The sequence below is a fragment of the Chiloscyllium plagiosum genome, unplaced genomic scaffold (genome assembly GCF_037043375.1).
Source record: "Chiloscyllium plagiosum isolate Xiang-an unplaced genomic scaffold, Cpla_swu_hap1 HiC_scaffold_25, whole genome shotgun sequence".
NCBI classification, from domain to species: domain Eukaryota; kingdom Metazoa; phylum Chordata; class Chondrichthyes; order Orectolobiformes; family Hemiscylliidae; genus Chiloscyllium; species Chiloscyllium plagiosum.
This window is the reverse complement of record NW_028270163.1, coordinates 23,403,141-23,416,249: the sequence shown is the minus strand read 5'-3', so window position 1 is coordinate 23,416,249 and position 13,109 is coordinate 23,403,141. Positions and strand designations below refer to the sequence as shown.

Genomic DNA, 13,109 nt, shown 5'->3' with positions numbered 1-13,109 from the left:
TCAAGAATGCCCATTTAATTGGACACCGTTTAAATGGAGTCAGAGTTTTACTTTGTATTGAGATTACAGAACAGTTTACTGTTTGACCTTAATCTGAGGTCTTTCCATAAAAATTGAATATTGTTTAAAATGTTTGAATACCAAACGATGATACAGCAGCCATATCAGCAGCTGACTTCTGCCTGTGAGCATTACAGCAATAGGTGCACTAAACCCCTCAATTTGTGGGTATGCATGCGGAAACATGAATCTGTTTTCCAGAGTAAGCCCTGCCTGAAGTGGAGAACAGAGGAAGGAACGTCATGGAAATATGAGCACTTTTTTTATTATGAATATGTAAAACACAATCTGAAATCTGTTTCAAATTTTTAACGATGTTATGGGATTGCTTTGGTGTTGGGTGGACAATAAGATTTTCCATTTGTTTTCTATACTTCTCTCTCTATTTAATTGAGAAGGCTATTTAAGATATTCTGGTCCAGTTTTAAACTCATTGTGCTGATGCTAATTGAAAATTTAGTGTCAAGTCAAATTTTCATCTTGCAAAGGGAGAAGTATATCCACCTCGAGACCAGAAGGTTCAAGTCCCATCTACCCTGATGGTGTCTAACATCTATCTGTACAGGTAGATTAAATGTCTATACAATGTTGCTGCTCTGACAATTTAACAGCCAATTTGTAACTTTGGCGTATAGATACCTGCAATGGAAAGTCAAGCGTTTCCCCTGTTTAGGGGAAAACTAAAGTTTCTTGGTAGGTCAACTTTGACTGTAGATAAGCAGAAAATTCATCATTCAGGAGCAATTCCTGATTGCTGCTGTTTTGAATGCTAGGTGCACGAACTGGAAAAATCTAAACGAGCCCTTGAGCAGCAAGTGGAAGAGATGAGGACTCAGCTTGAAGAACTGGAGGATGAGCTGCAGGCCACTGAAGATGCCAAGCTGCGTTTGGAGGTTAATATGCAGGCCATGAAGGCCCAGTTTGAGAGAGACCTGCAGGCCAGGGATGAGCAGAATGAAGAAAAGAAGAGAATGTTGGTTAAACAGGTAAATAGTTAATCCACTCGTATCACTTCCCTTACAGATTAAAGAGAATTGGTAGATGTACTGTATTTGAATTTTCAAAAAGTATTTATGATGCCATATGAAAGGCTTTTACAAAAGCATTCACAAAACAAATCTATAAGTAGATCTTTTCTTCTTTGGTAAGATGTAATGGTGTGCTACAGATTCTGTTCAGACTTTTTTTGTAATTTAGTTAAATGACTGGGATGGAGGGTCCGAAGAATTGCTAAATTGGCCAACACAGATTGGAACATAAATTGCTGGAAATCTGAAATAACCACACAGCATGCTGGAGAAACTCTGGTCTGGCAGTGACTGGAGTGAAACAGACTGAAGGGTGTTTGGAACATAGCTACTTTGTTATACAGCTTGAAGGCAGAGGAGGAGCAAGAGGGTAGATTGACTGAATGTGAAAGACCAGGATAGTGGAGGAAGTCAAAAGGGCCACTTCTTTCCATTTTGCACCTTTTTCTAATTTACACGCATTTTACATTTAAGTCCAAAGTAAACAAGACACAAACTGACCCAACTTGTTCATGCTGAGCAGACATCCCAGCCTGACCTAGTCCCGTTTACCAGTATTTGGCCCATATCCCCCTCAACCCTTCTTCCTTTCCTTCCTATTCATATGCCGATCCAGATGCCTTTTTAAATGTTGTAATTATATCCATAAGGTCACTCCTCCACGTCTGATGCTCCAGGGAAGAAAGCCAGAGCCTATTCAGCCTCTCCTATAAATAACTCTATATAAATCTGACAACACTGGGGGAGAGAATGTAAGAAAGATGGCCAACAGGCATAATGTATTCAGCTTTTGAAGTTATTGAATTCAACTTTGAGACCTCGAGGCTGTGAAGTTTCTAAGCAGAAAATAAGATGTTGTTCCTTGCATTGTTCTTTGTGGGAACATTTGTATCAAGCTCAAGACAGAGATTAGAATGGAAGCAAGGTAGTTTATTGAAATGCTAAGTGACTGGGAGGCCAGTCCTGCAAGCAGAGCAAAGTTGTTCTGTGAAGTGGTCACCGAGGTTGTTTGATCTTGCTGATGTAAAGGGGACCATGTTGTGAGTAATTAAATCAGTTTTGAAAGTATTTCAGGTGAAATGTTGGTTAACTTGGAAATGGGTTTGGGGCCTTGGAGAATGAAGAAGGAAAGAGGTAAATGGGCAAGTGTTACTCCTTCAACTACATGGCAAGATGCTTTAGGGGGAATGAGAAAGCGTTAGGACTCCTGAGGGAGTGAACTAGAGTATCGTGGAGGAAGAGCCTCTGGAATTCTGATGGGAGGATATTTTGTGGCATCCTGCTGGAGATGGCAAAAATGGAGTATTCTTTTCGAAAGGGGAGACTGGTGAAAAGTGAGGGCACATTGCTCTCCCACCTATCCCTCGGGGAGGGGGAGAGGACAGATGCACAAGATGGATCAGATATGGCTGGAGTTTTTCCAAGAAACAGGGTTTGAGGTGTATAGGTGAAGATACTATTGGAGTCTGCGGACAACCAATCATCAGAAACGGAAACTGAAGTCAAGGAACTGGGGGAGGAGTCAAGTGGACTAGGTAGAAGTGAGCAATGGATGGATTTATTTTAGGATCGACTGAGTTTGTCATAAACTGGTGCAATTGTGCACAGTGTGTGACTGTGCGCGTGCAAATGTCTGTCATGATCCTCAGATGTCAAGCTATGAAGTAATTGTCATATTGTATGACATGAAATGTCTTAATTTATGTATGTAGGTTCGTGAACTAGAAGCTGAGCTAGAAGATGAAAGGAAGCAGCGAGCACAGGCAGTTGCTGGGAGGAAGAAACTGGAGATGGATCTGAAAGATCTGGAGGCACAGATTGAAGCAGCTAACAAGAACCGGGATGAGGCAATCAAACAACTCCGCAGGCTTCAGGTAACTCTCCGATTCAGAGAGCTTTCATTTACCTTGTGTCAATGGGAAAAGCTATATTTATTTCTAACGAGAGTAAGCATTTTGTAACACTATCAATACATGAGGCTGCAGTAATTCAAAAGGCAAATGGAATCACCTGTGGTATAATTTTAAAAGCAGCAACTGAATTGAGCACAGTAAGATCCCACAAGACGTTTTGACCTGATCTGAATTTTCTTATGTGGGATGCTTGAAGAATGTTATGTAGGAAACTTCCTGCCCATCTCTCTACATAAAATACTGTGTGCTATCTTAATATTCACAGCAACCAGATCCTATGGGCTGAGAGTTTAACGTTTCATCTGAGGTAGCACTTTCTCAAAAGCGCACTGAGCTATCTGTATTCATTACATGCCTGAGGTCGCTAATGAACTTCAGATTGCAGCTTTTGGCATTCTCACTCAATTGTACCCAAGTGGAATGGTACTCAGTCATTCTTTGAATTTCATAACTCAAACTACAGAGAAATTTTTTTTCCCACAATGTCATTGTGAAATAAGAAAACCAGAAATGAGATCCAAGGCAAATTTGCACCAATAGCCCAGGGAGATGTTGGTAATTGATAGTTATAATATCTTCAGCTGTAATGGCTGGGTAACATTTGCAGTCTAAGAGTAATTCCTTTCCTTAAAACCTTCTCAGGCGCAGATGAAAGATTACCAGCGTGAGCTGGAAGAGGCTCGTGTTTCCAGAGATGAAATCTTTGCTCAGTCAAAAGAAAATGAAAAGAAGCTGAAAGGTCTGGAGGCAGAAATTCTACAACTCCACGAGGTTTGTTGGTACAATCCATCATATGGTATATACAACCAACTTGTCAGTCGTTGCTGGCACCAGGGAATTGTTGATGCTAATGTCTGTCTAGTGTTTCCAGGACCACACCAACAGATGTATATCTCTAACGTTCACCTAGTGCAGCTCAAGTTACAACCACCACATTGCGCATAGAAAGTTTCTCCATTTGAGAGAACCTTACAAATGGATGAGCTCAGGGTTTGATGACTCTGTTTAAAGATAAGCTGTAAGTTTGCTTAAGTCGTCAGAAACCTTGAGGGGTAACGTACAAAATTTTGAAGAGGCCAGTTGTTTGGGGTAAGCCAGGTTTCTTCAAAGGGAGATACAGAGAATAAGAACAAAAGTCTGCATGTGTAATAGATTATCTTACACCACTCTGGTCAAGTGAGCTTATTTTTGCCCAGCAGTTGTCTCTATTGGTGTTTATAGAGTGGAATAGTAGTGATGATTTTTTGTTTTTGTTCAGCACTGACTTATTTTGATGCTTTAATTGGCCAAAACTAAAACTTGACTAATTATTCCATTTGTCAGCACTTGAATATTCACTAATATTGACTTGATAATTTGGAAATGGAGATAAAGTTTGTCCATATCTAGGAGTAGAAAGAATCATTAGCAAGACATAAAATTGCAAAATCTTCATTTAGATTGAGCAGATGAAACTGGCTGTTAGCTTTCTGCGCAGCTAAGTGTGAGGCCAGTAATTTTTAAGTGGTGGTAGTTAAGGTCTAGAGCTTTAGTGATGCCTTGCCAATAAATCACTAAAATGTAATATTTGGGCACAAAAAATTGGCTATTATCCAGCCTTTCTAATATCAGAAAATGCAAAGAGGAGGTAGTTTTCAACAATGAGACAAAACCCAAGTTAGACAATATCAGGGTGCTGTATGGTTCTGGGCAGTGTATCTTGGAAAAAGTGCTGTACATTTGCACCATGAAACCAGGATTTCCATTGGGTTACAGGGAGAGATTGCATGAACTAGAATTGTATTCGGACTTGTACAATTTGGGGATTTTTGCTTGAGATTTTTAGGACTTTGAATTTTTCACTGCTGAGCCTGAGGAGTGGTATTTCTAGGACAAGGAGATAAGACCATAAGACATAGGAGTGGAAGTAAGGCCATTCGGCCCATCGAGTCCACTCCGCCATTCAATCATGGCTGATGCGCATTTCATCTCCACTTACCAGCGTTCTCCCCGTAGCCCTTAATTCCTCTAGACAACAAGAATCTATCAATCTCGGCCTTGAAGACATTTAGCGTCCCGGCTTCCACTGCACTCCGTGGCAATGAATTCCACAGGCCCACCACTCTCTGGCTGAAGAAATGTCTCCGCATTTCTGTTCTGAAATGACCCCCTCTAATTCTAAGGCTGTGTCCACAGGTCCTAGTCTCCTCGTCTAACTGAAACAATTTCCTAGCATCCACCTTTTCCAAGCCATGTATTATTTTGTACGTCTCTATTAAGTCTCCCCTTAATCTTCTAAACTCCAACGAATACAATCCCAGTATCTTCAGCTGTTCCTCATATGTTAGACCTGTCATTCCAGGGATCATCCGTGTGAATCTCCGCTGGACACGTTCCAGTGCCAGTATGTCCTTCCTGAGGTGTGGGACCAAAACTGGACACAGTACTCCAAATGGGGCCTAACCAGAGCTTTATAAAGTCTTAGTAGTACATCTCTGCTTTTATATTCCAACCCTCTTGAGATAAGAGACAACATTGCATTCGCTTTCTTAATAACGGACTCAACCTGCATGTTTACCTTTAGAGAATCCTCGACTAGCACTCCCAGATCCCTTTGTGCTTTGGCTTTATTAATTTTCTCACCATTTAGAAAGTAGTCTATGCTTTTATTCTTTTTGCCAAAGTGCAAGACCTCGCACTTGCTCACGTTAAATTCCATCAGCCATTTCCTGGACCACTCTCCCAACCTGTCTAGATCCTTCTGTAGCCTCCCCACTTCCTCAGTACTACCTGCCTGTCCACCTAACTTCATATCATCGGCAAACTTCGCTAGAATGCCCCCGGTTCCCTCATCCAAATCATTAATATATAATGCGAACAGCTGTGGCCCCAGCACCGAACCCTGCGGGACACCGCTCGTCACCGGCTGCCATTCTGAAGAAGAACCTTTTATTCCAACTCTCTGCCTTCTGTTAGACAGCCAATCCTCAATCCATCCCAGCAGCTCACCTCGAACACCATGGGCCCTCACCTTGCTCAGCAGCCTCCCGTGTGGCACCTTATCAAAGGCCTTTTGAAAGTCTAGATAGACTACATCCACTGGGTTTCCCTGGTCTAACCTACTTGTTACCTCTTCAAAAAATTCCAACAGGTTTGTCAGGCATGACCTCCCTTTACTAAATCCATGTTGACTTGTTCTAATCAGACTCTGCTCTTCCAAGAATTTAGAAACCTCATCCGTAATGATGGATTCTAGAATTTTACCAACAACCGAGGTTAAGCTGATTGGCCTATAATTTTCCATCTTTTGCCTTGATCCTTTCTTGAACAAGGGGGTTACAACAGCCATCTTCCAATCATCCGGGACCTTTCCTGACTCCAGTGACTCTTGAAAGATCTCAACCAATGCCTCTGCTATTTCCTCAGCCACCTCTCTCAGAACTCTAGGGTGTATCCCATCGGGGCCAGGAGATTTATCAATTTTAAGACTTTTTAACTTTTCTAGCACTATCTCTTTCGTAATGGCAACCATACTCAACTCAGCCCCGTGACACCCTTTTAATTTTTGGGATATTACTCATGTCTTCCACTGTGAATACTGACACAAAGTACTTGTTAAGTTCTCCTACTATTTCCTTATCTCCCATCACTAGGCTTTCTGCATCAGTTTGAAGTGGCCCAATGTCTACTTTTGCCTGTCGTTTGTTTCTTATGTACTGAAAGAAACTTTTACTATTATTTCTAATATTACTGGCTAGCCTGCCTTCATATTTGATCCTCTCCTTCCTTATTACACTCTTTGTTATCCTCTGTTTGCTTTTGTATCCTTCCCAATCTTCTGATTTCCCACTGTTCTTAGCCACTTTATAGGATCTCTCTTTTTCTTTAATACATTTCCTGACTTACTTTGTCAGCCAAGGTTGTCTAATCCTCCCCGGTTAATCTTTCTTTTCTTGGGAATGAACCTCTGTACAGTGTCCTCAATTATACCTACAAACTCCTGCCATTTTTGCTCTACTGTCTTCCCGGTTAGCCTCTGCTTCCAGTCTATTTTCGTCAGTTCCTCTCTCCTGCCCTCATAATTACCTTTATTCAACTGTAACACCATTACATCCGATTTTGCCTTCTCCCTTTCAAACTCCAGACTGAACTCTATCATATTATGGTCGCTACTTCCTAAGGGTTCCCTTACTTTAAGATCTTTTATAGAGTCTGGTTCATTGCAAAGCACTAGGTCCAGAATAGCCTGCTCTCTTGTGGGCTCCATGACAAGCTGTTCCAAAAAGCCATCCTGTAAGCATTCCATGAATTCCCTTTCTTTAGATCCACTAACAACATTATTTACCCAGTCCACCTGCATCTTGAAGTCTCCCATGATCAATGTAACCTTGCCTTTCTGACATGCCTTCTCTATTTCCCAGTACGTGTTGCGTCCCTGGTCCCGAGATGCAGTCATTAAAATCTGAGCCAGGCCATTTGGGAAAATAGTTGGACAATACTTCGACATGCAAAAGGATGGTTAAAAACATGGAGTTTGCTCCTGCGCAAAGCAGGAAATACTAACTCCATTTTAAATCGAAGTTCACTAATTTGTCTGTGAAGTAGAATGTGCAGAATATGGAGCCTGGATGGGTGCAGCCTTGATGGAGATTATCTATCAACCACTACATTGAATGTTGAAATAGTGTCAAGCGCCTACTCATTCCTATATTGCATAATTAAAAATAAACAATTTGAAGAAAATTATAACTTTGAATACTACAGTTCATGTGCAGTGCATAATCTGGGTTGACCACAACATTGTATTCCTGTTAATAAGGAGGTTCATGGTTATGTTTTAATGGGATTGTAGCACGGTCAACTCCCTGAAATAGCTTTATTTATTCAGAGTACTTTTCCGGTTAGTGTAATGACTGATTAGCATGGATCAGCTTCACTTGATACAAACTCTGTATTGCTTTGAAGGAACTGGCTGCGTCGGAGCGAGCACGTCGCCATGCAGAACAGGAACGTGATGAGCTGGCAGATGAAATTGCAAACAGCACATCTGGAAAGTAAGGAAGAATGGCATAGATCCATAGCTGCAGAATTTATTACTGAGACATGTTTATTTAAAACTCTTATCAAATTGAGTCCCAAGTTTAAATCTAAATGAAATTCATGTTTTGCCAACAACAATACAGACTAGAGTTGATTTGTATCTTGTTCACAACTGGCTGAACTGTATAAACATCTTTAGAGCTGGGCATTAAGTTCTGAGTAGTAAAGGACTTTAGTATTTTAATGTCCAAAGTGCAAGGTTATTTTTTGAAGGTTCTTCAGTTTTTAAGTTGTTCTGGATACTTGGCAAGTTGCTAACAGTGCCTTCGGTTAACTCGTACCTGCAATTTATTAATGGTCATGTTTCACTCCAAGGTCAGTCAGTCTTCCCCCAAATCTTATCTTTTTTTTTCTCTTGTGATGTATTTTCACTGCTACCACCACTACTAGTCTGAGTAGGCGCTCTTTTTTCGGTGTTCTCTTTTGTAAGTCCTGGAAGGGCTTTAAGTTCCAGCAGCTTATTTGACTTGGCAGTATTTCAGTTTAGTTTGATTTGGTCCTTTGTCCATGTTCAGACACTTTTCAGTCAAGGTCATGAAACTCTAATCACAGTATAAATCCTAAATACAGAAATCTATTGTACAAATCGCATGCAAACATCTCTCTGGGGGGTGGGGGGGGGAAAGAGTGAAGTGTTCTCCATACAACACTGTTCTGCCAAGATCTGTTGGATGAAGGCATATGCCAATGTGTATGAAAATGACATCCCATTGCAGATAAGCAGTTTCCTATCCTCCAGCTATATATCATTGTATCACTTTCTCCTGTTGAAGATGGAAGCTAGGGGTTGTGAATTTTCATAATGGCACTAGCAATCAAGTCTAATGTCATGACAGTCATGTGAAAAGTAAGTTAAAGCAGGTAGCATCAAACAGTTGAGAATCCCACTCTCTGCTGCATTGACGACAGAAGTGGGTAAAAGAAGCTTTCCACCTATTTATCTTGTGTGCATTTTGTTCTCTGACTGCCCATTGGCTAATGTAAAGTTGCCTTAAGGAGAAATGTTTGTACATTAAACCTGCTTGTCAGGGTTTAGTTGTGTCGCACACATCTGTGAACCTTCATTCTTGTGATTTAGTTTTTTACTTTATACTACAAGTGGTACATAGATGCAAGTTGGGCTTTAACTTCTCTGTACGAATGCTCCATTGTCATTTACTTTGGCAAACACCATTTGAAATGTGGAGAATGCAGAATCAATGAGATTACCTTGCTTTGAATCATCTTTGAGTTTCATTTGCATTTCATAACAAGCACTTATTAATCTGAGCATGGGTTAAACTAGAGCAGATGAGCCCATGTATTGCTGCAAATGCTTTGGGCAGGTGAAGATTGTTATGTTAACTTAGGGCAGTGACATCGGTATAAAGTCAGTTATTTAGCTTAAGCTGTCATATTTCTACAATTTTTATGATGCAGGTAGAACATAAAATGCTGTACCAATTTTTTCTTTGAAAGAACTTTTTAACCTGGGTGATATTTTGCTGGCATGGAGTCAACCTACCTCAAATCACATCCCTTCTAATTTTACTTTGTGCATACATGATCATTTTCATGCTGAACATGTTTGTTTGGCTGGTGCCTTGTCTGTTAGTATGTTCTGGTTATCTGCACATCACCGGTTCCTGCTGCCCTGTATATCATTTAGATGCCTCAACCTCCAATATCGACTCAGTCTGATTTTATCTGGTTCCAGTGAATGGAACATCTGGATGAACGGAAATCCTTTTTAAAGACTCTGTCTGATTCCTCAGATCTGCCTTATTGGATGAGAAACGTCGCCTAGAAGCTCGTATTGCCCAATTAGAAGAAGAACTCGAAGAGGAACAGAGCAACATGGAGCTCCTTAATGATCGTTTCCGTAAAACTACAATGCAGGTTTGATTTTTCACTGTTCAAAGTTAATCCTATTGCGCTCGGCCTGACTGAGAATTTTCCCACTGGACACATTGTAATATATAATCCATTTTAGTTTTGAGTATGTTGCCTCTTTGGCACTCTTTGTATTTGTTTCTTCGAGTCGTGACAAACTTGCATAATATTTACTAAGCTGATTGATAATTAAATGTATAAACCAATAAATAAACTCGGTATATGCCCAAAGTTGTTGCATCAATGAAGTGGCTGCAGTTTCTCAACAGAAACCAGAGCCGCTTGTCAATTAATTCCCATCAGTAAAGTTTCTCATTTAGACTAGCTTAGTATTCCTGTAGAGACTGTGAAATACCTTTGTCACATCATCAACTTGTGCTGCTAATGAAGCTGGATACACTTACATTAAACGTGAAAATTTATTTTATTGTATAGCACAGAATTGCTGTACAGCCACCAAGGCACACTATGCCTTGTCAGGAATTGCTTTGGTCTGCGCATTGTTCTGTGGCTTGGCTGATTTCTGCCGCTTTGAGCAGTATAAACCTCCAACTCTTAAGAGAATTCACTTCTCCACCTGGGAAATAGTTTTATTTTTCAAATAATTCCTAAAGCGGAGATCCAGCGCAAGGATTGTGATTGATTGGCAAGGTCAGATTTTTATGTCAATGAAGTGCTGACTTTATTAATGCCCTGCAGCGATATTAGGCTAATTTAATGTAGCCCCAGTATTCCTTTGAACTTAAGCTAGGGAAAGGCCAATGTACGAACTAACTAACTACAACTCCGACTCCATCCCATTGCAAACCCACTACCAAACTCCCATCCTCCTTTCTCTGGGCTGGATTCTTATTCCATATACTAAAAGGGAAAACCCAAGAGAACAAGAAGCAGTCTATCTTTCATAAAATCTAGAATTTCACCTTTTACGACTAATCTTGTAAAATGGTTTTGGTCTGCCTGAAGTTGATTGGTATGTTGCAATTCTACTTGGTTTAACTGGGGGCAGTGTATGCATTTCCAGAGTCTTTTCCTTGAGCAGTGATCTAGTGGAGTGTTTTGTGTAAGAACTAGGTTCATTGAATTGCATTTGCCTTCTCTAACCCATTCTATTCTGTATTTAGTTAGCCTCTCATCTCAAGTAAACAGAGCAGCCATTTGCAAGGTCAGAGCTTCACCTTTTGGTGTGCGTGTGTGGGGTTTATGTTAACCAAGATATTGCACACCAAACTGTATGTAGATACGTTTTTGAGAAATTAAAGTTTTTTGGAAGTCCTTTACTGCAAGTATTCTGATTTATTTCCTTATACTTTGGATCTTAATATCTGTATTTTCTCATTAAATGATACAATAGTGCCTTGTTTGACTAGCTGCCTTTAAAATTTATAGAAGAAATTTGATACATTCATTTCCATGAATGATGCATAGCACTAAGTCACTTCGCATTTTGCAATAGCAGATTTGATACTGTCCACTATATTTATGTAGTTCCACTGCCTGACCATATGTTTTCATTGATGCATTAAATCGATGACCAAGGAAATATCAACTAATTACATTGGGTCATAGCTAAAGCCAAAGTATTGGAGAAGCATTTAGCAAAGTCTGAGATTTCCAACTCTTTACCCATTTTTGTTCTGCTTCAACTTCCTCGCAAGGTTGAAACTCTGAACTCTGAGCTTGCTAGCGAACGCAGTGCTGGACAGAAGAGTGAAAATGCACGGCAACAACTTGAACGACAAAATAAAGAACTCAAAGCCAAGCTCCAAGAACTGGAGGGATCAGTCAAGTCAAAATTCAAGTCAACAATTTCTGCACTGGAGGCCAAGATAGCGCAGTTGGAGGAACAACTTGAACAGGAAGCCAAGTAAAATCATTGTGCATTGTATTTTGCGCGCGCACACACATGGCACTTTATGCTTGGTTCCTGCCAGTTTCATATTAATTTTCATTTTAATAACTAGGAATTTGGTCCAGAAAATCTTGTAACTGAGAACCAGTTCCCAGATACCCCCCAGGGCTTGCTTCCATAATCTTGCATTTGAATTGTAAATTGCATTCTTATTGCTTCAAATTTATTCTTGTGTTCTGATCTATTCACTGGGGTGGTCTCGTTAAATGAGCTGCAGTTTTGTGAAGGGAAATATTATGAAGTTTCCTTTATCCATGGGGAGGGTGAGCTAGAAAAATCTTTTTAGCAATAATTGCTAATTGGATGTTTAAAATTTTAATCTAATCTTCAATTAAGATAATTAATGTTCACGCAGCTTGTGATAGCTGCTTATTGGAGCGCTAGCTTTCCCATATGTTAGCAGTGGCCATTGATAAAGGATGGTGAGAAAGGTTACAAAGTTTACAATAGGTATGTACAGCAGAACTGTGATGCCAAATGATTTTTTTAAATGCAGATCTATTTTATCTTTGGTAGCTAATTGACACTTAGTTTAAATACAACATTTCAATTAATTTCAAACAAAAGGGATTTACAAGGATGATGCCAGGGTCAGAGGACTTGAGCTACAGGTAAAGGTTGGGGCTGTGTTTTCTCTAGTGTCAGAGGCTGAGGGGTGACCATATGGGAGGTTTATAAACCATGAAGGACGCGGATAGGCTAAATAGCTGTGCTGTGCATCTGACACCTTGACAAGTGATTTTTTTTTCAATATAGTCCAGAAATCTCTGCAACTAGTGCCAGAATTACACTGGAGATTAAAATCAAAATGGTAACAATGTAACATCCTGTTCAGTACATGTTGTCTATACATAAATTTGGAGATTGTAGATGCATAGCTGTAAAATAACATTGGACGATTCATCAATCAAACTTATTGTTGCACTTTTCATTGGCCATTTCACAATACTGTTAATGTCATTGTCATTAGTGTGTTCTTCAGAAAATTGACTAATCTGAAGAATTTTCGAAAATGCCAAAATTCTTGATGCCCATTTTTAGGGCACTTGATATTGTATTGGTAACAGTATTGGTTTTAGGTTTTTTGAATACCTCCAATTTTTTTAAAATCTAATTTGAATCTTATAGTAGAATCTATTTTTGTTTGAGTAAATACTCCACCTTGAACACATCCAATTTACTGTTAGTAATTCTGGACATATGGTGGTATAGCAACTAATTCTATCATTAATAATCTGTTCTGAA

At 39.8% G+C, this 13,109-nt stretch overlaps 1 protein-coding gene across 4 annotated transcripts in view; it reads left to right on the top strand.

Annotated features, from left to right (window-relative positions):
* Window positions 1-13,109, top strand: part of LOC122562058 (myosin-10) — a 161,022-nt gene that overhangs the window by 139,580 nt on the left and 8,333 nt on the right. For all 4 annotated transcript variants that reach the window (XM_043714526.2, XM_043714525.2, XM_043714524.2 and 1 more), the window contains 6 exons: window positions 834-1,046; window positions 2,801-2,962; window positions 3,644-3,772; window positions 7,946-8,034; window positions 9,835-9,958; window positions 11,611-11,819. In XM_043714526.2, coding sequence (XP_043570461.1) covers window positions 834-1,046; window positions 2,801-2,962; window positions 3,644-3,772; window positions 7,946-8,034; window positions 9,835-9,958; window positions 11,611-11,819 — 926 coding nt within the window. The remainder of the gene's footprint in view (window positions 1-833; window positions 1,047-2,800; window positions 2,963-3,643; window positions 3,773-7,945; window positions 8,035-9,834; window positions 9,959-11,610; window positions 11,820-13,109) is intronic.